The 27,032-nt window shown below is 41.4% G+C and overlaps 1 protein-coding gene across 1 annotated transcript in view; it reads left to right on the top strand.

Moving 5' to 3' along the window:
• The first annotated feature begins 1,315 nt into the window (after window positions 1-1,315).
• The window catches only part of LOC116982457 (B-cadherin-like), a 49,431-nt gene continuing 23,714 nt past the window's right edge, over window positions 1,316-27,032 (top strand). Inside the window, exons 1-6 of the mRNA XM_033035692.1 lie at window positions 1,316-1,519; window positions 1,786-1,885; window positions 22,411-22,607; window positions 22,846-23,004; window positions 24,683-24,829; window positions 25,548-25,692. Of these exons, the coding sequence (XP_032891583.1) occupies window positions 1,463-1,519; window positions 1,786-1,885; window positions 22,411-22,607; window positions 22,846-23,004; window positions 24,683-24,829; window positions 25,548-25,692 (805 nt within the window). The 5' untranslated portion in view covers window positions 1,316-1,462. The remainder of the gene's footprint in view (window positions 1,520-1,785; window positions 1,886-22,410; window positions 22,608-22,845; window positions 23,005-24,682; window positions 24,830-25,547; window positions 25,693-27,032) is intronic.

Below are 27,032 nucleotides of genomic sequence, written 5' to 3' on the forward strand. Positions count from 1 at the left end.
AGTAGGTATGTTGCAAAGCCTACCTGAAGTGTCGCTGAAAATCTGTCGCTGCGAGTGTGCGCGATTTTGGCGCCGTTTAGAGGGGGCGGGTTTAAAACGCGATTTTCTCTAAGCTGTTCCAATCGAAAATGTTCAGCCTAGTTAATTATTAACGAAAAATCGCTGAAAGACCCCGTCGCAAAAGCTATTATTAGGTTTAAAGGCCTTGAATAATAGTTATAGTAGTTTAAAAATCAATCTCTAAACCCGCGACCGCCAGCAACCGCAGGGTCTCATAAAGCAAACCACAGAAGGTTGGCTGTATATTTTTACATTAAAAAGGGCTTCTAAAGATCCCTTTATACAAAGTTTAATATTGCGAGTAGCTCATTTTGGGCCCATTATATCCCGCAGTATTTTTCTGGGCATTTGGGGCACAAATCTACCGCAATGTGAACGTTCTAAACCAGCGCGTTCCACAGGGACCCACTGGAAAGCTGATTTAAATGGACATTTATTTACAGCAATTAAACACAAAATTCCTTCCATTTGGCCTATAAATTAATGTAAATGAGATTTTAAAATCATGTTTTATTGTGAATTATTTGTGAATATTATTTGGACATTTAGGCTATTTAAAAATGTTAATCATTTATTAAGAAATGGATAGATGTTTAGATCTAGTAATTGAAGTCTGAAATTAGCTACAATTAGGTAACTAACTAATTATATGCTTTAATTTCAGGTCATCCAAGTAAGATTATTTTATATTTGTTTCAGAATGCTTCAATCTATGATAACTGAAAATTTCATTCAGTTCTCTTAATTTTTAAGAAAGTTATGGGCTTTTGACTGTTCACGATCACAGCTTTTTTGTTATGTCCATAGAAAATCAATAGGGAACCTATTTTCCCAGTATGAAAATGGCCATAACTTTTTAAATACTTGAGATATGAAAGTGAATTAGGTGTCAAATTAAACTTATTTTTATGCTTTATCTGATGGGATAAATTACAGACTTGATTTTTAAAATCTCAAAATTTTGTAACATTGCTAGTTACAGTGAGATTTGCAAGCGAGGCGAGAATTGGGTGCAAAATTGTCTCAGTAGTTTGCGTCAGTGCATGGAGAGGTGTGGGGGTGGGGGGAGGGTGTTTCCACGGGAGACGCTGTGCTCTCACCTGCCGACAGGTAAACGCCTGCCCAAAATAGGCAACAAACATCCGGACGGCAGCCAATAGCCGAGGTAGCGATTCGCACCTGGACTAGGAGCAACGCCTCCTGAAGTTGGCGAGGCGTTAAATCTTACTCAGAGGCGAAAGTTGGCAATAAGCCCCAACGCAGGAGAAGCAGAGCGGAGAGAGACGGAGCAATACCGGGGAGAGACTGAGAGTAATACCGGAGAGAGACGAAGAGCAATACCGGGGAGAGACTGAGAGCAATACCGGAGAGAGACGAAGAGCAGGCAATCACTGGCGTTGCAATGAGTAGTAGTTCTACCTTCTCCTTGGGAGTGTTCGCGCTGTTGCTGCTGTTCCAGGTAAGTCCTGGCCGCCGCCGCCCTCAGGTGTGTCCGCCCGCCCGCCCAGCGGGAGAGTTTGGCCGCTGCGATCCCAGATGTAAACTGCGCTCCTTGTCTTTCCCCGTCATCTTATTGATCTCACGGCAATTGGAGTTACTCGAGCGGGGACAGTTGCGGCGAGTGGCGTTGGGTTGGACAAGGGTTGAGTTTGTGGGGGGTGGGGGGGGGGGACTGGTTGGGAGGTTGTTTCTGTTGTCTAACACCAAGCGGCATCTCCTCCACAGGTCTGGGGCGGCGAGGGTTCACCGCGATGCCCAGGGTTCGCTCAGGACACGTACCTTTTCCACGTGGAGTCTCTGGCGCCAGGTCAAGTCGTCGGCAGAGGTGAGACGGAGGGGAAGGTGTCGGGGTGGGGTGGGGGGGTTAACGCGGGAAAGGTGCCCGGCGGCAATTCCAGAGTCTTGCCAGGAAAGGGTGGAGATTACTAGCGGAGTGGACATTGTCTCGGGGGGCAGCGCAGCTCCACAGCCGGTAGAGTTGCTGCCCCTCACACCGCCGGAGACCCGGGTTCGAGCCCGACTTCGGCGACTCTCTGTGTGGAGTTTTTTTATAATGTTCTCCCCCCGTGACCGCGTGGGTTTAGTCCGGGTGCTCCAGATTCCCACATCCCGAAGGCGTAAATTGGTCTGTGTAAATTGCTCGCGGTGTGTAGGAAAGTGAGATAATGTTGAAATGGTGTGATCGATGGTCGGGGTGGGCCGAAGGGCCTGTTTTCCATGTTGTATCTCTGAACTAGACTAGCGATGCTTTGATATGAGGGGGGAGGTAGGTGGTGAGGGGGGGAGGTAGGTGGTGAGGGGGTGGGGGGTGCGGTGGGGGAAGGGAGGGATGCGGTGGTGGTTTCCTCACAACGCGCATTCTCCCCCCAAAAAAGCACAGTGAAAATTGGATGGTTAAAAAGGTTGTGGCCATCTGCACCGCGTGTGTGTTTGGGCGGAAACGGCACTTTCGATTATGAAGGTGTGTATGTATTCCTCAGATGCGCCTTGCAGTAAGTCGAGCTGCTCTGTGAATTGCAACTGTGTATTGTCTGTTCCAAATACAAACCACTTGCTACCGTTGAAAAATCTTTGAGTGGTTTTGTGACCTGTTCCTCTACTGTGGTTCCAGTAAAGTTGTGAACAGGTGTGCAGTTATCGAGATAACATTGTCATCTTGGGTAGACAGCAACTTTTTGGCCAATTTGTGTTTTCTAAACTAAAAGTTTATAACTACATCAAACAACTATATTCAAAACTTTAAAAAAAAAAGTTTTGCTACCTATGTTTTGAACTATTTTCTGTGTTTGATTTTGGATCAATTTTGTACAAAATGGATTCCATCAAATTTCATAAACAGATTCCATTTACCTCAGAAGAGTCTTCTGACAAATGCAGTGTGCCTGTGACTCTCATAGCAAATAGTTGGGGGTTTTTTAAATAATGGGTGCTTTTCATTGAAATGGTTTACTTTCCACAGACTGGACTGATGTCCATTGAGCAGTCCTCGTGGAACTAATCCCTGAAACCTTCAGGGGTTTATTATGTAGCCTTCACTGTAGGATCTGGCAAAAATGTGTTTGCATTGGTGTAATAACTGTCACAATAATGACATTCATTAAATGCAGCAGTCACTGGATTTGCAGTTTTGTATTTTCATTTAGTTACATAATTTAAAATGCAAAAGATTGGTACTGTTCAACCCTGCAGCATTTTCTCACAAAGACCCGTCATTTATTTATTTGCCTCAGTACTCCACAATTTGAGATTTGTAATAGAAAAAATCACATGTGGTTAAAGTGCACATTGTCAGATTTTAATAAAGGCTGTTTTTATACATTTTGGTTTCACCATGTAGAAATTACAGCAGTGTTTATACATAGTCTCCCCATTTCAGGGCACCGTAATGTTTGGAACACAGCAATGTCATGTAAATGAATGTAGCCGTGTTTAGTATTTTGTTGCATATCCTTTGCATGCGATGACTGCTTGAAATCTGCAATTCATAGACATCACCAGTTGCTGGTGATGCTCTGCCAGGCCTGGATTGCAGACATCTTTAGCTTATGCTTGTTTTGGGGGCTAGTCCCCTTCAGTTTTCTCTTCAACATATAAAAGGCATGCTCAATTGGGTTCAGATCGGGTGATTGACTTAGCCACTCAAGAATTGACCCTTTTTTAGCTTTGAAAAACCTGTATGTTTGGAATTATTGTCTTGCTGTAGAATGAACCGCCAGCCAATGAGTTTTGAGGCATTTGTTTGAACTTAAGCGTGTGGGATGTGTCTATACACTTCAGAATTAATTATGCTACTACCATCAGTGGTTGTATCATCAATGAGGATAAGTGAGCCAGTGCCTTCAGCAGCCGTACATTCCCAGGCCATAACACCCCCACCACCGTGTTTTACAGATCTTGGGAAGTTCCTTCTCTCCTCCATACTTTGCTCTTGCCATCACTCTGATATGTTAATCTTCGTCTCATCTACAAGACCTTTGTCCCAAACATTACGGAGGGCACTGAACATAATTTAAAATGCAAAGGTTGCTCTTTTAAGTACTTCTTGGCAAACTATAACCTGGCCATCCTATTTTTGCGGCTAACCAGTGGTTAGCATCTTTCAGTTTAGCCTCTGTATTTCTGTTCATGAAGTCTTTGGCAGACAGTGGACATTGAGAAATTCACACCTGACTCCTGAAGAGTGTTTCTGATCTGTCGAACAGGTGTTTGGAGATTTTTCTTTATTGTAGAGAGATTACTTCTGTCATCATCTGTGGAGGTCTTCCCTGGCCTGCTAGTGCCTTTGCGATTAGCGAGCTCACCAGTGCTCTCTTTCTTCTTAATGATGTTCCAAACAGTTTATTTTGGTAAGCCTAACGTTTGGCTGATGTCTCTAACAGTTTTATTCTTTTTTCTCAATCTCATAATGGTTCTTTGACTTTCATTGGCACAATTTTGGTCCTCATGTTGATAAAACGGCAATAAAAGTTTCCAAAGGTGATGGAAAGACTGGGTGCTGAACTCTTTTATACCTGCATGAAGGAGGCATTTAAACACACCTGAGCAATTACAAACACCTGTGAATCCCTGTGTCCCAAACATTATGATGCCATGAAATGGGGGACTATGTATAAACACAGCTGTAATTTCTACATGGTGAAACCAAAATGTATTAAAATGGCCTTTATTAAAATCTGACCATGTGCAGTTTAACCACATGTGTGATTTTTTCCCCCTTTTTTTTTCTATTACATATCTCAAATTGTGGATTACTGAGGCAAATAAATAAATTATGGGTATTTGTCCCAAACGGAGGGCACTGAACATAATTTAAATACAAAGGTTTGATACAGTTCAACCCTGCAGCATTTTCTTAGATGGTAACATTCCACTGAGGTTTACTTGATATGCAAGGGTATGTTTGAAATGTTCCATTATACTTTATTCACTCGTGATAGTACAAAGGGACCAATAAAATAGTTCTTCGATTTCAAGCCAGCTTAAAAGTTAAGAGCCCAGCCAACATGTACAAACATGATAAATGAAACACTACCCAACATGGTTCCATCTTAGACACTACCCAACATAACAAATCCATGGTTCCATCTTAGACATTATAATTTATTCACTCGTGATAGTACAAAGGGACCAATAAAATAGTTCATCGTCAAGGGTTTTTTCTTGTGTGAGGTGAAGTTTTATTTGCCAGGAAGGAATTAGATAATTAAATAATGTCCAAACACCATGCCTGTTCTTTTCCTCCCTCCTCCCCACCCAGCTACATCTTGCCACCATTTTAAACATATTTTCCATATAGTCATGCTGTCACTTTTAAATAGGATAATGAGGAGCAGCATAAAGAGAAACATCATTCCTTATAGCATTAGAACAATGTATACTTTCTTTCAAGTAATCGCCTCCGACCCATTAAGCTTCATGGCCACCACCTCTACTGTGCCATTTCTATAAATCTCAGACATGGAATGTGTTGATGTATAGAAATTGACTACATCAACACGGAAAGTCATGGTTTATTTTCATCACCCTATGAATTGAATGAGTGAATTGCCAGGGCAGTAATTAAGTTTCACATGACTTGTGACACATGCCTATCTAATAATGACAACATTGTTGTGGTGTTCTTTTCTGTAACCCTTCCAGCTGATCAGTTGCAATTACATATTATCAACAACAACCGTAGCCTTTTGGTTTGGGGCTTGTTTTATTTTTCATCTCAACTTCAGCCCTGTTTATTTTGCAATCTATTGATTAAGAGATCAGAAGAGTCACCACTCCTCTGTTTTGAAGTCTTTGACATCCATTTAAAACAAATTAACTTTGAGTCAGGAACTTTTTTATAAGACTGCACCTCGTATGAAAATGGTTTGTCAGAGATGGATACTGTGAAGCGTAAAAAAATAATAATAATTTGGTGAAATGAAATCATAATTTTTTATTTTTTATTTTGGAGAAGTGTGTGTAATGAAGAGTTACTAGGTTGTCATCTCGTATGGCAAAAATGCAGATAGTTGGAACGCTGGAAAATTGTATCTGTTCAAAGGCTTGTGTAAGGTTGATAGAACTCGATTGTTTAGTTTTTGGTTCAGGAATGATAAAAGAGCAGAGAAAGATGTAACTTGAATTTGCTTCCAGGGTTAGATGTACCTCAGCCATGGTCAATGTTCACAGTTAAATTTGAATGGAGAGCTAGGGGATACATAAGGAACTGTGCGGAAATGTAAATAAAACCATGTCTAAGATGGAACCATGGATTTGTTATGTTGATTAGTGTTTCATTTATCGTGTTTGTACATGTTGGCTGGGCTCTTAACATAAGCTGGTTTGAAATCGAGGAACTGCTGGTGATCAGAGGCTGGTGGAAATACCCTGTAGGTTAGTGAGCACTGCCTGAGAAGCAGTTAATGGTTTGGCTTCCAGAAAGTATTTTTAAATGTTAAACCTTCAATGGGAGTGCTGTACACTAGTGTTTTACACGTATTTGACTTTCCTCAAGTATAAATTTTGACCTTTTGTGCAGTGAATTCAAAATGTAGGCAGTGTGTCATGTTACATTCATAGCCGAACTATACACACAATGAAGGTACACAAAATTGCTGGGGAAACTCAGCGGGTGCAGCAGCATCTATGGAGCGAAGGAAATAGGCGACGTTTCGGGCCGAAACCCTCCTTCAGACTGGTGGGGGGGGGGGGGGGGGGGGGGAAGAAGGAAAAGGGGTGGGGGGGGGGGTGGAGCCCGAGGGCGGGCGGATGGGAGGGTGGGAGGAGACAGCTAGAGGGTTAAGGAAGGGGAGGAGACAGCAAGGGCTAGCAAAATTGGGAGAATTCAATGTTAATGCCATACGGACGCAATATACACACAATGAACTTTGTTCTTTTCCACCCCTTCCTGGCAAATAAACAAATTGAAATTGCAAATGCTGTAAACATTTAATTGGTCTGTCGAAGGTGAAGCAGAGATTCAATTGGAATGCTTTTGGTTGATAAAAGGACACAAGGTGCTGGAGTAACTCAGCAGGTCAGACAGCATCTCTGGAGAACATGAATGAGTATTGACATATTTCATGTCCATACCCTTCCACCCAAAGATCATCTATGATCTTTGTTTCTACCTATCCACGTTCTCCAGAGATGTTGCCTGACCTGCTGAGTGACTCCAGCACTTTTTGTCTTTGTGTATTAACCAGCATCTGCAGTTCTTTGTTTCTACTTCTTCTGATTCATCTTTGATCTGAAATGTTAACTCTGCTTCACCTTCTATAGACACTACCTGACCAATTAAATGTTTATTGCATTTGCTAATTCAAGAATTTGTTTATTCATCATCAGGGAGGAGTGGGAAAGAACAAAGTTCATATTGTGTATGACTTTGCTATGAATGTAATGTGATACACTAACTACATTTTGAATCTTCTGCCCAAGTGGTTAAAATTTAAACTTTGGGAAAGTAAAACACAGCGTTGGTTTTTGTAAGGAATTGTGTCATTAGTTTAGCAGGTCAAAATTATCACAATTCATTATGCTTTCAGTATTACTGGCAAATCTGCTTGTTTATTTTCTGCACAATTACTTAATAGACCCAGTACCAATTGACTGAACTTAATTTAATGCAAATCTTACCTACCGATAAGTTTAACATGCTTAAATTATTTGATACAAGAGTCCAGGCAAAGGTGTTTAATTGTCAGATGTACCAACAATGGAACAATGAAATTCTTAATTTCAGATGCATAAAAGGCCTGTAAAAGCTATACATAGATAATATATAACACAAAGATCAATAAATTAGAAGCCCCAATAAAAAAAGACTGTAGTCTTCAGTGCAAGACAGTTCATAGTTGAGATTGGTGCTGTGGCAGCTTTGACAGTCCGGAGTCGCCTTCCAGTGGGAAGTGCTTCAAAGAGTTTGTGGCCAGTGTAAGAGGGTGATCTTACCCGCAGTGTACGGTTCGTCGATGGGGGGGGGGGGGGGAGGTGACACCATCATGCCAGCTGTGTGACTTCCTGTCTGTAAGCAGATTCCTCCCCATCCTGGATCAGACCAACCAGAGTTGTGTCATCTGCAAACTTGAGAATCTTGTATAGAGGGGAGCCCCAATTGGGTTTACACTCCCATGACCCTGATGCCCACAGAAGAACCCTGCAGATTCTGAATCTGATAGTCAGTCGATATGGCTTGATACGGTTATCATTTTCAGAAAGGTTTTCTTTAAAATAATAACATCTAAACCATAAAACTGGAAGATAAGATTACAGTAGCTGCTAGTTTCCATATTGTATGATTCTTGTGAATTATGTCTAGGAAATTTGCTTCCATTCCTTTGGTGCCAATACATTGTTTGCAGTAAACTTGCATCCATTTTGGATTATTGGAAGACTTTTATTGATGATGGTCTTTTTCACAGTGTGGTGTTCCTTGTGATATCGAGGTCTATTCTCATTCTCGGATCAGTCCGGTCATTTCCCTGCAAAGTATCCCCTCACCTATGCCTACTTAACAACCAGTTTCTACCCCTTTCAATGAGCCACCAATTGTCCACACTAGGGGCAATTTACAGTACCCAATTGATGTAACCTACTGCACATCAATGTGGGAGAAAACCGCAGCACTTGGGGAGAGCATACAAACTCCACAAAGATAGTACTGCTGTTCAAAATCAAATGGAGCCCCTAGGCGGTTGCACTATCTGCAGCATTGCTGAGCTGCCCTGTACACTTTGTTGTGTATTTATAGTTCAAAGAACACTTCTGCTCTTGTTTTAAAGAGTACCATTCTTGTTTTAAGTCATTTGCTCCCTGTGCCAAAGTAGAAACGAGAGCATCTGGGTTATAGCAATGGTGTTGCCACTTTTGTTAAACTGGGAAACCATATCCCTAACAAATGACATGCACGGTGACTAATCCATCGCTAAAATCCACAACATTCCCATTTGCAACCTAGAAACAGTTCCCCTCATCTGTCATTGCATTGAGGCCCAGTTTCAATTTCTTGAATTGTGTTACAATGAAAGTGAAAAGATACCTACTATAGGCTATTCCTACTGGAGTAATACAGTACTTATACTTAATACAAGTTTGAGTAGTTTTTGTATGTAATGTAGGTCCAATGCATATATGCAAAGTTTAGAGATGTACAGGGCAAGTTTTTTTTTTTTCCCCTTCATGCAGAGTGGTTGATGTCTGGAATATGCTGTCAGGGGTGGTGGAGTCAGATGTAATAGTGGCATTTAGGAGGCCTTTAGATAGACAATGGGCATGGGGAGATATGGATCATATGCAGGCAGAGGAGATTAATTTAATTTGCCGTCATGTTTGCTGAGGACATTTTAGGCCAAAGGGCCTGTTCCTGTGCTTGTTGCGAGGGCTTTGAAGGCAATACATAAAGATTTGTAAGGCTAGGACACTTCGTAGCTGACGAGTTGTGGAGAAAAAGAATAAAGAACAAAATATTTAGTTTGGGTATTTTTTGTTTAACTTGTTTATTTAATTGAAGTGCCTACTTCTCTAGAAACGTTAATATCTAGGTGTGTAAATGGTCAAACTAATGTGTCTGCCTGTCTGTGTGACTAAAGATAGACACACACTCAGCGGGTCAGGCAGCATCCCTGGAGAGAAGGCATCAATGACCTTTGCGGAGATCCTTCAGCCTGAGTCACGGGAGAGGGAGTCTAGAGATATGGAAGGGTAATGTGTGAAAATGACAGTTCAACGTTTGTGATGATGGGGAAATGTAGAAAGGTTCATTGTTAGCTGAGGGGAGGTGACAAGGAGGCATCCGATCAGTAAAATGATTTGGAAGGACAGTGAAACACTGGAGAACTAGGGCGAGGGAGGGATGGAGAGAGGTAAAGCAAGGGTTACTTGAAATTGGAGAAATCAATATTCAGACTGCAGGTTTGTAAACCACACCTGTCTGGCTAGATGTGGGTGAAACTGTAGGAAGAGGAGATGACAATTTCTCTGTGAAAGGGCAAACCTGATTTCATATTTTGAGAAGCTCCATTGAAGTCTGCCCCTATGGGGATGTCAAGTCAACCAAATCAACTTTATTTGTCACCTACACATACAAGGTGTACAGTGAAATGAAAGTGGCAAAGCCTGCGGGCGGGATTGTGCAAAACAACAGAATGTGGATCACTCCTCATTCCTGGTTGTTTATCAGTATGAGAGCAAAGGCACCAACCACTGCTATGAAAGCCGTCTTGTGATATCGTCCCCAGAGCACTCGATTTCTCTTGACAGGAACAAATTCAAAGAGGTAGAGCATTACATGTGGGAAATGCTGGGTTGGATAACATAAGCTGCTTGTGTCAAAAGAGAACTGCATCCTGTGTTTTGAGTCTCTTGCTGTTGACTTTTGGGTCTTCACCTGTGAATAGGCGTAACAAAGAGGAAAGTAAGCTTTCGCTCCAGCATTGTCAGTATTTATACTGCGTTGCTATTTATTTTCCTGTGTTCCTCTGTTGGTTAAACATTGGCAGTTCATGTTGCAGAATTCATGAACTGCTACCCAGCTCTTCCCTATTTCTGAGAATAGTGACTTATTGGAATCGATCAAACTCACTCGACCCCTATTAGACTGAATGTCACTAGTAGTTCCTGACTAGATAACTAACCCAATTCAATTAGTTTTGGTTTTGAGGGTTGTATATGAGCGCATGGATTTTTCTGGCTGTGCTGCAGATTCCTCTGATCCTGGGCGTGTTTGGGCTGGAATGTGGTGCTGGAGTAACTGAACACCCGAGGCTGTGAAACCAGTTTCGGCAGTTGCAGAAACAGGGCGAGGCAAAATAATTACAGTCTACCTTTTTTGTGCCTGTGGGTTTAATAACACATTTGTGGTTGTAGCAAGGATTTACATTTAAGAACGCTGTTCTAATGGTGAATGTGTAGAGAATATATTCTATTGATTCATGTTTTGTCAGGTGGCATGCCTTTAAGGTGAATTACATTCGACTCTTCATATCTATATCCACCGTGTTGCTGGTCTGGATACACATCTTTTAGTGTGTGTGTATTTTCCTTCTACATTCTTGCCTGTTCTGCAGGGGTATTCCTAGAATAGATGCCCCCACCATAGTGTGTTCTTCTTGGATAGTCCCATGGAATGCATTCCTTACTTCCTTTTTTTGTTTGTTCAGTATTGAAGCAGTCTTGATTTCCCCTCCCATCGCCCCAAAGAGGAAGAGACTGGAGACTGCAGGTGCTGAAATCTTAGAGCAAAAATTCGACTGTTGCAGAGTGCTGGTGTCGGGAGGCCTTGACTGCGGTCTGAGGAAGGGCCTTGACCCAAAGCGCCACGTGACCAGTTCCCTTCACATATGTTGCCTGCCCTGCTGCTTTCCTCTAGCAGTTAGATGCAGTTTACTGCAGTTTTGTCCATTTTTGCACCTGTTGGAGGCAACTTTGGTATGGGGCAAAGACAGAGTTGAAATGGGGTGTACGGGGAGACTGGAAACAACTACTGGGCCTTATTGATTTCATTGACAGTTAACTATGACACAGAGCAGTATTTGGGAAGACATTTGCTTTGTGTATCGGTTCTGACAATTTGGGGTAGTGATTTTTTTTGTGCGAAAAATAAACAGCAGTGGTACCTCAATGTTATTTACTGAAACTGTGAAGCACTCTCTCAATTTTGTTTTATTTATATTCAAGTTTTTTACTAAATATTTTCTAGCATTCTGGAAGAGCAGGAAAGCTCTTAAACCCTAAAGAGAATCTTCTTGTGCATCCCGATTCCTTTAATTAATTTATTGGGTACCTTGGTTTCTTGGTCCTCCAAAATATTCCAAATGGAATTTAAACTGGAGGTGGTGAAGGGAGGGCTTAAGCCAGAAAGGTTATTGGGAAGAAAGAGCTACTTTAAATTTAGTTGCTTCTGGTTGGGTAACTATAGTTGGGTGGAGATTATTCCATGCTTTAATTGTGCGGGGGAAGAACGAATTGCTGTATACATCTGTCTTTGTAGCTGGGATCACAAATTGGATCGAATGCCCTCGTCTGCTCCTAATTGGTTTGGGTTTGGTGTAGGTCTTGTAGTCTATGTCTAGCTGACCATTTAACATGTACCTGGGATCTTGCGGTGGGTTCCTGCAATGGCTGTGAGTGTAAACGGGCAAGTCCGTTTTAACAGTTCCTGCTCTCGGGTGGCTGACTGCTCGTATTTCTACATTCCTGCCTGGGCATAAATCTTCACCACCCTCCAAATCGGTACAATGTTCTTTTTATGCCCATAACCAATTTAGTGACGTGTGATCTTGCTCCAAACAGTCCCGCAATGATTAATCTGTGTTTTGTACAGAGCAGCATTGAACCTGGAAACTAAGGTCACTTATTCCTTTGTGTGAGTCGAGTGTTGAAGTGCCGAGCATTCTCTATGCACCTGGTGGTGTGACAACGTCATGTAACTTAGTGGTAGCTATGCAGATTAGTTCACAAAGAAATACCGGTGTTCTGATCCTATTATATTAATTGGTATAAGCATTGCTTGGAATAAAAGGTGGTGCTGGTTTAGATTAAGAAAAACCTGATGCAAATAGATGGTGATGAGAGGCCTGATGTTGTTACAAAATGTTGTTGGTTTTGAAATCTATCTATATGGGCTGTTCTGGACAAATTTGGTTTTGGAACAAACTTTATTTCATGGATCAGGTTACTATACTCTCATCCCACAGCCTCAGTTCAAACTAATTCCCAGTTGTCCAAGTCGTTCGACTTGCATCGTGGAACCCACCAGGGGTGTCCTCTGAGCCCCATGCTTTTTGACTTGGCTATTGAACCACTTGCCATGACCTTTCGCAGCTGTGAGGACAGAGCCGGTATTTGGAGGGGCAGTACACAGCATAAGGTCTCACTATATGCTGATGACTGTTTGCTTGTTGTCTCAAACCCAGGCACCTCTCTGCATTCTGCTATGCCACTGCTCAATAATTTTGGTCAATTTTCAGGTTATAAGATAAATCTTGGAAAAAGCAAACTGTTTCCCATTAACTATGAAGTACAACCCTCGGATCTTACCAACTTGCCATTCATAATTGGGAAAAAAACAAGCTCTCATACTTGGGCATTTCAGTTACGAGGAAATACAAGGATCTTTTCAAAGAGAATGTTATCATTCTGTTAAACCAGATCAAACAGACACGAACACAGTGGTCACCCTTGTCAATGTCACTTGTCGGCCGGATAAATTCAATCAAAATGACCATTTTACCAAAGTGAAATCAGTACAAATTATTTGAGAAAATCATTCTTCTGAATTATTTTTGGGCTCATTGTTCCAAATGTTGTGTGGACATGGAACTCTTTACGTAGACAGAATTCAGATGGGGGGGGGGGGGGACATAATATAAGAATGTACTAGTAGAGTTGGATCACTCAGCTTCTCTGCTGTTGAATCGCGTGTTGGATGAACTCTTACATCTATGCTAATTTCTTACACTATCCCCCTCTGCTTCAATTCTTCTAATATTCAAAAAATCTATTGACCAATATTAAATGCAATCAATGAATGCACCTCCACAACCCCCTGGGGTAAAACATTCTAACCATTCACTCCTTTTTGAGTGAAGCAGTTTCTCTACTCTGAAAGGTACACAAAAATGCTGGAGAAACTCAGCGGGTGCAGCAGCATCTATGGAGCGAAGGAAATAGGCAACGTACAGCATTTTTGTGTACCTTCTTAAACACTTTCTCTACTCTGAAACATGATTCCTCTAACTTCAAATTTGTTTGAGACCGTTGTCCTCAATTTTAGACTTCACATTGAAGAGGAGCATCTTCCCAGTATCTCCTCTGTTAAGCCCTCCGAGGGATTTTGTATTTGTCACCTACTGTTCATTCTATTAAACTCTGAATAATTGCCTTGGCCTCAACAAATCCACCACCCCAGGACTCTGCCTGATGAATCTTTCCTTTATTCCTTCCATAACCAGTCAATGCTCCAACACCTGAATTGGATGCCAAAACAGATGAGGTTTTGAATTATCATGGCAGCTTTAATGATTCAGCATTTGGGCATGACATGCAATTTGTCAGTCCAACAGAACTGAGTTACTGTGCTTGTTTTTCTGATGTCCTTCCTGTACAAGCAACTTGCTTGACATTATGGCTATTGAGTTCACATGGTATTCACCATTTTCTATTCACCTTGATGTGGTGAAAGAGTGGGTGTCTTTCGTGAGTTATTATTTGGCAATTATGCTTCATTTCTGGTGAGGTTAGAATAATAGCATGCCAAGCCTCGGGTACCAGATCAAGAAACACCAAAGTAGAAGGATCAGAATGCAACAAAGGAAATCCCCTTTAATGATCTTTTTGATTGCATGCCAGGTGTTTTTTGATGTATAATAACAAATGGCGACATGCCAAGGTCATAATTCTTGTTGTATAGTCATAAACTCTTACAGCATAGAAGCATGCCGGGAAGCCAACTCATTTGTGCTGTCCAACATGCCCCATCTGAACTCATTTGTCTGTGTTTGGCCCTTATCTTAAATCTTTCCATTCAATGAACATGTTTTTTAAATGCTATTGTACCCGCTTCAACTACCACCTTTGGAAGTCTGTTCCATGTACCCTTGTCCTTGTGTAGGGGGACAAAAAAGTTGCCCCTAAGGTTCATATTAAATTCTTCCCCTCTTAACTTACACCCTAGTTCTTTCTTTCCCCTACCCCGGTGGGAAAAGTCTCTGTACATTAACCCTATCTTTTCCCCTTATGATTCTATACAGCTCTAAGGATCATCTATTCATCCATGTACTTGTACTCTTAGATCCATCCCTCTGTTCTACAACACCCCTCAGGGCCTGTTGTTCACTGTGAAGATACTGTCCTGGTTTGACTTCCCAAATTCAACATCGCTCACTTATGTGAATTCAAATCCATTATCCATTCCTCATCAGTGCATCTGCTCAGGTTATGAACCTGCTGTAATTCTTGGTGACCAACTTCACTGACGATACCACCTATTCTAGTGTTATCTGCAAACTTACTAATCGTGCCTAGTGTGTTCTCATCCAAATCATTGATATAAATGACAAGCAGCAATGGGGCCAGCACTGATCTCTGAGGCACGCTATTTGTCATGGACTTCTAAAAAAACCTTTATCTACACCCTCTGCTTCCCACCTTAAGCTAATTCTGGATTCATAGCTCTCCCTGACTCCCATTCAATCTAACCTTCCTGAGTAGCCTAACATGCGGAACCATATCACCTTGCTGAAGTCCATATGGACTATGTTAACAACCCTGCTCTCAGCAACCTCCTTGGTTGCACTACATCACAAAAGCACAATCAAATTTGAGACATAATCTCCCATGCACAAAACCATGCTGACCATCTCTGATCACCCCTGTTTTTCCAAATGCATGTATATTCTCTCAATCCTCTAATAATCTTCCTAACACAGCTGTTAGGCTTGCTGGCCAATAGTTCCCAGGTTTTTTCTTTGCTGTCCTTCTTAAATGGATGCAAAACATTAGCCACCTTCCAGTATTCTAGCACCTCACTTGCTTGATCCATATCTCCAACAGGGCTCTTAGAATATCTTCCCTCGCTTCCCACAGTGCCCTCTGACATATTTGATCAGGTCAGAGAGACTTGCAGTGCATTCAGAAAGTATTCAGACCCCTTCACTTTTTCCAAATTTTGTTACGTTACAGCCTTATTCTAAAATGGATTAAATTCATTTTTTTTATCAGCAATCTACACACAATAGCCCACAATAAAAAAGTGAAAACAGGTGTTTAGAAATTTTTGCAAAATAATTAAAAATAAATAACTGAAATATCACATTTACATAAGTATTCAGACCCTTTACTCAGTACTTTATTGAGGCACCTTTAGCAGTGATTACAACCTCAAGTCTTCTTGGGTATCACGCTACAAGTTTGGCACACCTGTATTTGGGTAATTTATCCCATTCTTCTCTGCAGATCCTCTCAAGCTCTCTCAGGTTGGATGGGGAGTGTCGATGCACAGCTATTTTCAGGTTCCTCCAGAGATGTTCGATCGGGTTCAAGTCGGCTCTGGCCGGGCCACTTACGGACATTCACAGACTTGTCACAAAGCCACTCCTGCGTTGTCTTGGACGTGAGCTTTAGGTCGTTGTCCTGTTGGAAGGTGAACGTCTGCCCCAGTCAGAGGTCCTGAACGCTCTGGAGCAGGTTTTCATCAAGGATCTATCTATACTTTGCTCCGTTCATCTTTACCTCGATCCTGACTGGTCTCCCAGTTCCTACCGCTGAAAAACATCCCTACAGCATAATGCTGCCACCACCATGCTTCACCGTAGATATGGTATTGGTCAGGTGATGAGCGGTGCCTGTTTTCCTCCAGACATGACACTTGGCATTCAGGCCAAAGAGTTCAATCTTGGTTTCATCAGGCCAGAGAATCTTGTTTAGGTGCCTTTTGGCAAACTCCAAGCGGGCTGTCATGTGCCTTTAACTGAGGAGTGGCTTCTGTCTGGCCACTCTACAATAAAGGCCTGATTGGTGGAGTGCTGCAGATATAGTTATCCTTCTGGAAGTTTCTCCCATCTCCACAGAGGAACTCTGGAGCTCTGTCAGAGTGACCATCGGGTTCTTGGTCACCTCCCTGAATATGTTAGTAAGTCTCTATCCTAAGGCCCTTCTCCCCCGATTGCTCAGTTTGGCCAGGCTCTATGAGGAGTCCTGGTGGTTTCAAAGTTCTATTTAAGAATGACGGAGGCCACTGTGCTCTTCGGGACCTGCAATGCTCCAAAAAATGTTTTATACCCTTCCCCAGATCTGTGTCTCAACACAATCCTGTCTCGGAGGTCTACAGACAATTCCTTCGTCTTCATGGCTTGTTTTTTTGCTCTGACATGCACTGTCAACTGTGGGACCTTATATAGACAGGTGTGTGCCTTTCCAAATCATGTACAATCAATTTAATTTACCACTTGTAGACTCCTATCAAGTTGTAGAAACATCTCAAGGATAATCAATGGAAACACGATGCACCAAAGCTCAATTTTGAGAGTCACAGCAAAGGGTCTGAATACTTGCGTAAATGTGATATTTCAGTTATTTCTTTTTAATTATTTTGCAATAATTACTAAACACCTGTTTTCACTTTTATATTATGAGTTATTGTGTGTAGATTGATGATTTAAAAAAATGACTAACCAATTTTAGAATAAGGCTGTAATGTAACAAAATGTGGAAAAAGTGAAGGGGTCTGAATACTTTCTCAATGCACTGTATGCCTGTTAGAGGTGAGGTGCAACATTGCAACAAGGAAGATTGAGGAATATTCCTGTGATGGGAGCAGAATTAATCCATTCAGCCCACCATGCTTACTCTGCCATTCAATCATGGCTGATCTATCTCATTCCCATCTAACCCCATTCTCCTGCCTTCTGTACTAATCAAGAGTTTATCGATCTCTGCTTGAAAAATATCCATTGACTGCCTCTGCAGCTTTCTGTGGCAATGAATTCCACAGATTCGCCACCCTCTGACTAAAGAAATTCTTCTTCATCTCCTTCCTAAAGGAACGTTCTTTAGTTTTGAGGCTATAACCTCGTCCTAGACTCTCCCACCAGAGGAAGCATCCAATCTATCCAGGCCTTTCACTATTCGGTAAGTTTCAATGAGGTCCCCCCCTCAATGTAAAAAGCCTAAAAAAAAGACAGCCATTCACAACTGAAATGAGCAGAATTGTGTTCAGCGGAAAATAAGTGAGTTTTTGAAATTCTCTTCCCATGAGTGCCATGGAAATGCAGTCAGTGAATAAAGAGAATACTCCTGATCAGACCAAGTCCTAGTGATTTGTTAGATAACCGAAGGAGTCTTTTAATGTGGCTAAATCTGTGCAGTCCAGCTACTGTGGCCCCTCCTGTTTGTTGGGTGTGGTCAGGTTTTCTGTAAAAGACCAAGATGAGCCAACTTTGTTGGGACTTCATCATAGTTTATTTTCTTTCAGCGATATTAATAGTGGGTTTTTTGGGGGGGGGGGGCCGCTGCACTAGTGAAGATGCAATAAATTGGGGACGGTAGTCCTGTAATGTTGCAGGTGTGGATGTCTTTGTCATCTGTAATTGTGGTGTAATTAATGGCATAGACGGCTGGCGTATTCAGTATTTTCCGAAGTGTCTCCACTGAAGGTTAGTTTGTTACATGTTTATAGCTGTGTAAATGGCATGTATATGGAGGACATCGCATCTTGGTCTAGTGTGTTTGTCTATCTGTTTATATAAACACCACATATGGTGAATTATTTGTTCTTTTAGTTCGAAGAAGACCCTTGTTCCAAGCTCTTGTGGCATAACATTGCTAGTGAGCTGAACATACCAGATTCCTAGTTTTAGGTTGTTTCAAGATTCAGGCTGAATACTGTCACGGCAAGAAAATAAAATGCAGATAAAAGCTCCTGAAGTGTTAGTCTCTTAAAGATCGAATGGGTCAGGCAGAGATCATCCCATAATTCTGTTAGGCAGGCAGTTCCAGGATTTAGACTGGGCAACAATGAAGGGAACGTTGATGCATTTCCAGCTCGGACACATATGATATTTGGAGAATGTGGGTTGGTGTTCCCATGGACTTGCTGTCCTTAGTGGCTGAGGTGGCAAGTTTATGGTAAGCCCTTGGCATGTTGCATTGTTGCACTTTGTAGATGGTGATGCACTGCAGTCAGTGTGTCCTAGAGTAGGAGGGAATTAATGTTTAATGAGATGGATGAGGCTGCTTTTTCCTTGTTTGCATTGAGTTTCTTGAATGTTGTTGGGATGTGAATAATATTTGTATTGTAGTCCTTGTGAGAAGTTCCATATAAATGGTGAGAAGACACTAGGGTGCTGGGAGTGAGTATTGATGTTGTTGCAACCAATTTACTTGTGCAAGAATGGGATTTACTTGGGCTATGTGGATGGCCATGTGCTAAATTTAGCCTGTAAATGAGAAGCAAGCATCTCCAGGTTCCAAGATGGGTAAATAGCCTGCGATTCATTCTATAAGTGGTCAGAAGTTAAATTTGGTTTGAAGTCCAATAGAAGTAAATAAAAACTTGAATAAATGACACGGTTGATTACAGAAACTTTTTAAGACCACTTGGTTAGTTGTTCAAACCCATTTGTTTTCGGTTAGAATTTTCACGAGCTGCTGTTTGGCAATAAAAAAATCAAAAAATTGCATACACGTTTGATGTTGGAAGATTGTCGAGGAAGTGAAGCATGTTCAGAATTGAGTTGCCCTGGGCATTGGTACCAAAATAGTCTGCTCTGGAGATTTTGACAATTAACAAAAGCCTTAATTATTCATTCATTGAGAATAAATTCTTAAATTTTTTTTTTTTAAGTTTTAAAGCCCAGTCTTGAAATGGCTACCACTCTAAAGTAACGGTTATTTAAAATACAATGAATTCTAAATTGGCTGAGGATAATGTCTATTTGGGAAGTCAATTTTGTATTTCTTCGCTATCATATTCTTTAATGTGGCTCCAGTATGATTCCAGTGGGCATTATAGTGGAATGATCGCAAACAATATTCCACAAGCTGAATAAGGATAGCAGCAATTAAAATGGATTTTGTAAATGTGACATACTGCCTTTGGGCAAATGTATTTGGAATCTTAGAAAGGGTCTTTTCATCCACTCGGATATTTTCCAAGTGTTATTTCATTCATATTTATAATTGGCCTGCAAACTAGATTGATAGAAATTAATGTAACAATATTTTATAAAAAATTTAATAATTTGCGCAGGACTTACAAGGATTCTTACAAGGATTCTTCACAGCACTGCTGTGAATCTGTTGGAGAGGGAAATATACAGTTTGATTTGGTAGAATGATATGGATGGTTAGAATCTTCCATGTGTTTCTGCACTTTGCCCATGTAAGTGTCGTGGAAATTCCTTTTTAAATATAATAATCTGATTCCACCAGCCCTGGCAGCACAATCCAGATATCGACCACTGTGAGCTAAAACTTAATTCTCCTACTTCCCAGCTTAAAACTCTACGCTCCTGTTTTTAATAACCCTCTGTTAGGAAAAAGATTCTGCACATCTACCCCAAGATGGCTATCCGAAAAGTCACCATTCCTTCTCTCCAGAGATGCTGCAGCCTGTCCCGCTGAGTTACTCCAGCATTTTGTGTTCATCTTCGGTTTAAACCAGCATCTGCAGTTCCTTCTTACACATGGCTATCCATCATCTTGGATACTTACCAGGTCACTATTCGGCCTCCTTCACTCTAGGCAAAATAAATCCAGCCTAAACTCTTTCTTTCTCTCTCTTCCCCCCCCCCCCCCCCCCCCCCCAATCTAGGCGCCATCCCGTGGAATCTCTGCCCATTCCCTCGCACAATCGCATCTAGCACACGGTTCTTTAAGTGTGGCACAATTAGCGTTTTGTGAGGTTGAATCTTCATTGTGAGTCCATTCTATGCCCCAGTATTAACTAATTCTCTTTCCAGCATTTTGGGTTTCCAGAACCTGGAGCTTTTTTGATAATATCTTTGAATGGTCCATTATTAAAGGCTTTGCTCTAATCTCTCTACATAATTAAATATTCTTACCAGGATCATCAAACACGGGTATGCATTTGCCAAAGTCTGAAGCCTCCACCAGTCATATTGCACCCACACCTGCACGTCCAGGATTTCTCTCGCTCCACCATTGGCAATTGTCAAATAGCACTGAGTGAAAACAAGCCAACTTTTCTACATGATCAAACGTGAGGAGGCACAAGCAGCTGCAAGTGTGGAACATGAGCTGGTCTTGTTTTGAGGAGGAGTTTTAATCCCCCCCCGGATTGATATTCTCCCCTCGCTCCCTGTTCGTACTGCTGTGGTTCTCTGGCTCTAGTGCATGGCAGCTTGCATGGACGAGAGACCGATCTGAGGGCAGCTCCCTGTAATTGTGGACATTGGTTTGTTGTGTATGTAGGAATGAACTGCAGATGCTGGTTTAAACTGAAGATAGACAGACACAAAAAGCTGGAGTAACTTAGCGGGTCAGACAGCATATGATGCCTGCGTCACATGATGGGTTTGCCTGTTAGACAGCAGAGGTTTGTGCACCATAGATTGGATTCAGTAAGTAAGGAACTTGAGGGTGTCACCTTGAGGCAAGTGGTCTTTGTCAAAATTTCCCTCAAATTCTGAATAACTGAATCTTTGGAAAAGATATGGGAGCTGATAGCTATGTCAACAGTTTCCCTGATACAAACATACAGTGCCCTCCATAATGTTTGGGACAAAGACCCATCATTTATTTATTTGCCTCTGTACTCCACAATTTGAGATTTGTAATAGAAAAAAAATCACATGTGGTTAACGTGCACAGTCAGATTTTAATAATGGCCATTTTTATACATTTTGGTTTCGCCATGTGGAAATGACAGCAGTGTTTATACATAGTCCCACCCCTATGTCAGGGCACCATAATGTTTGGGACACAGCAATGTCATGTAAATTATATTTTGTTGCATATCATTTGCATGCAATGACTGCTTGAAGTCTGCGATTCATGGACATCACCAGTTGCTGGGTGTCTTCCCTGGTGATGCTCTGCCAGGCCTGTACTGCAGCCATCTTTAGCTTATGCTTGTTTTGGGGACTAGTCCCCTTCAGTTTTCTCTTCAGCATATAAAAGGCATGCTCAATTGGGTTCAGATTGGGTGATTGACTTGGCCACTCAAGAATTGACCATTTTTTAGCTTTGAAAAACTCCTTTGTTGCTTTAGCAGTATGTTTGGGATCATTGTCTTGCTGTAGAATGAACCGCCGGCCAATGAGTTTTGAGTTGTGGAGGGGACATGGATATGTGATGATGGGGGTCCGAAACCATCTTCAGACTGGTCCACTCATCTGTGTCCTCCAGAGATGCTGCCTGGCCTGTTCAGTTACTCCAGCACTTATTTTGGTAAACCAACATCTGTAGTTCCTTGTTTAAGAAGGAACTGCAGATGCTGGAAAAATCGAAAGTAGACAAAAATGCTGGAGGAACTCAGCGGGTGAGGCAGCATCCATGAAGCGAAGGAAATGGGCAATGTTTTGGGTCAAGAACCTTCTTCAGACCTTATCTCTTGGGGTTTGCATGCTTTCCTGTGCTGTGGGGGCATTGACCCAGTAAGGAATCAAGATAACTAATTATGTGAAACATCTGTTGAAAGTGTGTAGTGTGATTAACCTGTGACCACTGAAATGTGAGTGACTTATTTTTGTGTCTGAATTATGTTATCCCTTGTGTTGTGTGTCTAGCAAATTATAATTTAATAAATTCAGTTTGCATGAAGAAGGTGTTCCTTCTGAATGTTCAAGTAGCACTGGGATGAGGTAAATGCTGATAATGTGCTTAATTGTTCTTGCATTTTTATTTTTGTAGTTCACTTCAACTGCAGTGATCAAAAGGGTCTGGAATTCCACACGAATGATCCGCATTTCCATGTTCAATCTGATGGAAAGGTGCTTGTCGGAAGATATGTATCGTCAACAAACCAAATAAGTTTTATGATCACTGCACTCAGTGAGACTAAAGAGACATGGAAGACTGCCGTCAGCATCCTAATAAATGGCGAAAAGGTATTTATTTATTTTTAAAATTCAAGATGAATGTTTGAATAGTAGTGACCACAATAAATACCAAAGATTTGCAATATTCTAGCATTTTTGAACAATGGAGGTTTGGGAATAGATGAATGGGAGCATTCCAACTTTAATGGCTGTTGTAGATTTAGGCACGATTCTTGGATTTTGAGCAGAAACACTTTCCCGCAACAGGTGAAGTTATTGTAAAGAACCACTGCCTTTTGCGTTACAGGTGAAAGATTCTACGGGGAGCACACCTGACGTGCCAGTGATTATGTGGCCTTCACGGTTTTATCGCTCCGGATTGAGACGGTGGAAGCGAGAGTGGGTGATTCCTGTCACCAAACATCCAGAAAACGATATAGGGACTTTCCCTAAGCAAGTTGTACAGGTTTGTATTTAAAACTCAAATTGTAGTGAAGTACCGTTTTGGGAATTGTGGCGGTATTGACTTCAAACTGAGTCAGTTTTGGCTCAAATACTGTTTGGAATTAAGTAGTATAAATAACACAAGCGTGAAAGTGGCAACTAAATTATTACCGACTATCTAATCGTCAATGAAGCATAGGAATGTAAACCAGTGGAATTTTTTTCCAAATAATTTCATACTTTTTTTCCAAATAATTCCATACTTTTTCCAAATTTCAAAACAAGAATTGTATCTTAGTGACCCAGAATTTGTAATGAGGAAAACAATGATGCTTTTTGTGCTGTTATGGAGAAAGAGTTCAACCCCACACTGGTGTGCTCCTACAAACAGGCATTGGTCCACACCTGCAGAGGCACAGATATATAATAGTAGAAAGCAGATGAATGGTAGCGATGTCAGTGATTGCCCCTCCACAGAGTGCCGTATACCCGACTTTTCCATTGATTTCAGTGACGTGACTCTTTCACATGGTTATAACCTGTCACTTTAAAATAAGAACAAATGTTGTACCTTCATTCCCAAGAATCTTATAGAAACTTACAAAATTCTTAAGGGGTTGGACAGGCTAGATGCAGGAAGATTGTTCCCGATGTTGGGGAAGTCCAGAACAAGTGGTCACAGTTTAAGGATAAGGGGGAAATCTTTTAGGACTGAGATGAGAAAAACATTTTTCACACAGAGAATGGTGAATCTCTGGAATTCTCTGCCACAGAAGGTAGTTGAGGCTAGTTCATTGGCTATATTTAAGAGGGAGTTAGATGTGGCCCTTGTGGCTAAAGGAATCAGGGGGTATGGAGAGAAGGCAGGTACAGGATACTGAGTTGGATGATCAGCCATGATCATATTGAATGGCAGTGCAGGATCGAAGGGCCGAATGGCCTACTCCTGCACCTATTTTCTATGTTTCATTGAATGAGATGTAATGTCATTTTTAGTGGTGTGCTAAAATATAATTATTGCTTAACCACTCTGAACCTGGGTGCCTGTCCACACCTGGCTCCATGCTTGGACACATGCCTTGCAGCTCCTGCCTATCCAGACCCACTTTCTCAATACCCAAAGGGCTGATGCTCTGCACCTATCAGCAGTGAATGGGTCTGCGAGCCATGTTTGAGCATTCCAATAGATTTTAAAGATTTTTTTAAAATACAAGAAATAGTTTTGTTTTAAACCATTAAATTATAATAATTCATGCCCACACATTGGGGTTGTCATTTTGATACCTGCATTCCCTGGCATATAATTAAGGATCCAATGTGGCCCTTAACTATATGCCGTTGGCACCTTTGCCCCTCACCCTCAAGTCCTGATCTTTTCTTATTACTCTACTAACTGGGGAAGCCGCCACCTATTTGTTTCCTCATGTTGCATCCTCTTTCCTTGGATTTCCTGTACTCCCAGTTCCCAATTTCCCACCAGGGTTACAGGAATGTTTGTTTCCAACCTGGTTGTCTCCACCTACATCAGCCAGTTTAGAAAAGACCTTGAAATTGGGATGTATTGAACCCTATCGTTCAATGTTCATGTGGTGTCTTGAGGTAATTCACATTTGAGTTTTTTGTTGATTGGTATAGCTTTTCTGACTTGCCATAAAGTGCTTGCAAAACTGTTCTCATCAGATTTATTCTTCTCTCAACAGATCAAGTCTAACCAGGCAAATATATATTACGTTATAACAGGCCCAGGAGCAAATGAGCCACCTATTGGGATTTTTACTATAGATAAAAAGAATGGTTATATTTATCTGCATAAACCTTTAGACAGAGAAAAACAAGACAAATACAGAGTGAGTATAATCTATATTACTAAAACTCTTCTCTTGTGTGTATGTACATGTGTGTCATCTGGGCACAATCGGGTTAATTCCTATTTTCTTCCAAACGCTAGGCCACAGCCATTTTCACACATCCTACTCACATTTTTCCCCCGGAGGCGATAAACACCCTCCCATCGCATTTCCACCTATATTTCTGAACTTTCTGATCCTTGTAATTTTAAAAAACAGCCCAAACTCGCCCGTTTTGAGGAGAAATCCGGCTAACGTCACAATGCACTCACACGGCAGGGAGGGACACTCCGGGAGGGAGGGAGGGGCACTCCTATGCTCGCCATCAACGAGCAATGGCGGCAGCTTCCACCTCTACCCTCTCTACCCCACCCCCACCCCCCCTCCCTCCCTCTCTACCACCACCCCCCCTCCTCCCTCTGTCTGTTAAGAACCAACTAACTAGCCTGACTATTTTATAAGAGTCTTAGATTTCTGGTTGAATGGTGAAGGGATGTGTAGAAACGAGGAACTGCATTTGCTGATTTACACAAAAGGGCACTGTGTTGAAATAACTCAGCGGGTCCGGGAGCATCTCTGGGGAGCATGGATAGGTGACTTTTTGCATCCCAACCCACTGAGTTACTCCAGCACGGTCCTTTATTTTTGAAATAATGTTTTTTTAATTGCAAGAGGATCACTTCTCTAATGACCACAATTTTTAATCTATCTGAAATAGCTGTTGGCTCATGCCTACGATGAAAATAATAAGCCAGTTGAAGAGGCAGTGGATGTTCTCATCGAGGTTATTGATATGAATGATAATAGACCACAGTTTATTGAACCAACTTTCTATGGTACGGTAAAAGAAGGAGCTACGACAGGTAAGGCACTTTTTCATCTAATTTCTGAATTGATATTGAATGACCAATTCTTTATCGGATGAGAATTCCGTGGTGTTTTGAATTGTTATCCCAAATCTACAGCGTAAAGGGGCACTATGGTTCCCTTTTCACCTTTGAAATTTGTCCTGCATGGGTAGTGGAAAGAGAGATTATAGACAAAGACTGCAGATATTTTTTTCTCTCAATGGGTTATTTCTACTGTTAATATATCCTGGTTGGACAAGTGTGGCTAGTTAGGCCAAATGTGACAAATCTTTTATTTATTTATTTATTCCCCCCCCCTCTTTTTTTTTTTTTTACCCCCCCCCCAAAACAAAAAAAGAGAAAGAAAAGAAAGAACCAAAAGACAACAGAAAAAAGCCACCAAAAAAAATAAAAATAAAATAAAGATTAAAAAAAAAACAATTATTTTGCCTTGCTGCCAAATTTTTACTTGTTTTCTCTGAACCCATTACATATGTTTATTTATAAAATGAATGAAGGGTTTGTCGTCTTCAAAGAATCACTGTCCAGAAACAGCCACGACAATTTGCTTTTGTAATGCTTTAGTTGGATAAGCAGACTCGACGCATCCACATCTAGTGATGTAGTTGCCACAACATTGTACCACAGTTACAGAGTACAATCCAATCAGAGGAATAAGTGTACTTTGGCTCGGTAAACTGATTAAAGAAATTAGGATCACTTAAAATGCTTATTAGCCTATCCTGGTATTTGCAGTTGGCTCCAAAGGAATTGGCACATGACTAAATCTGCCAAGGTTGCCACAGACTTACTCTGGCTTTCGAAGATGATTCTGGGCAAAGCAAACTATCTGTTTCCTCTCGAGTGGGGAATGCAGCTTTACTCAGAACGCTCCAGTCAAGAGTGCATTATGATAACATATTTACATAGGAAATATTCTTTTTTTAAATTTTTGTATTTTTATTAGAAGCAATGTAAGACTTCCGGTGGCTGCTATGAAGCAGTGAAGGCAGCTGCACTGAGCTCTCCTCCAACAAATCGTGTTTAAGTCGACTCCCATGCCAGGATCGAGTTAAAAAAATCTTATCAGGTTTGCTGAACGTCGAGGGTACTGACTCAATCAAACGGTACCGGTGGATTTGGGATTTTAAACGATCTTATCCTTAAAACTGGATGAGAAAGCGAAGAGGTCAGAAAGGACCCAAGAAAACTACAATCAGTTTCCAGCTCCAAAAAGCTCTGGATGAGCTTGAAACCACCCCGGAACTCACTTTTGAAAGTTTGGAAGAGGAGCTGGAACCTCAACAACCTACAAGCGATATGGCTGCGAGAAGTGATACAAAGGAGAAAGAAAT

This window comes from Amblyraja radiata, chromosome 17 (assembly GCF_010909765.2).
Source record: "Amblyraja radiata isolate CabotCenter1 chromosome 17, sAmbRad1.1.pri, whole genome shotgun sequence".
Lineage (NCBI taxonomy): Eukaryota > Metazoa > Chordata > Chondrichthyes > Rajiformes > Rajidae > Amblyraja > Amblyraja radiata.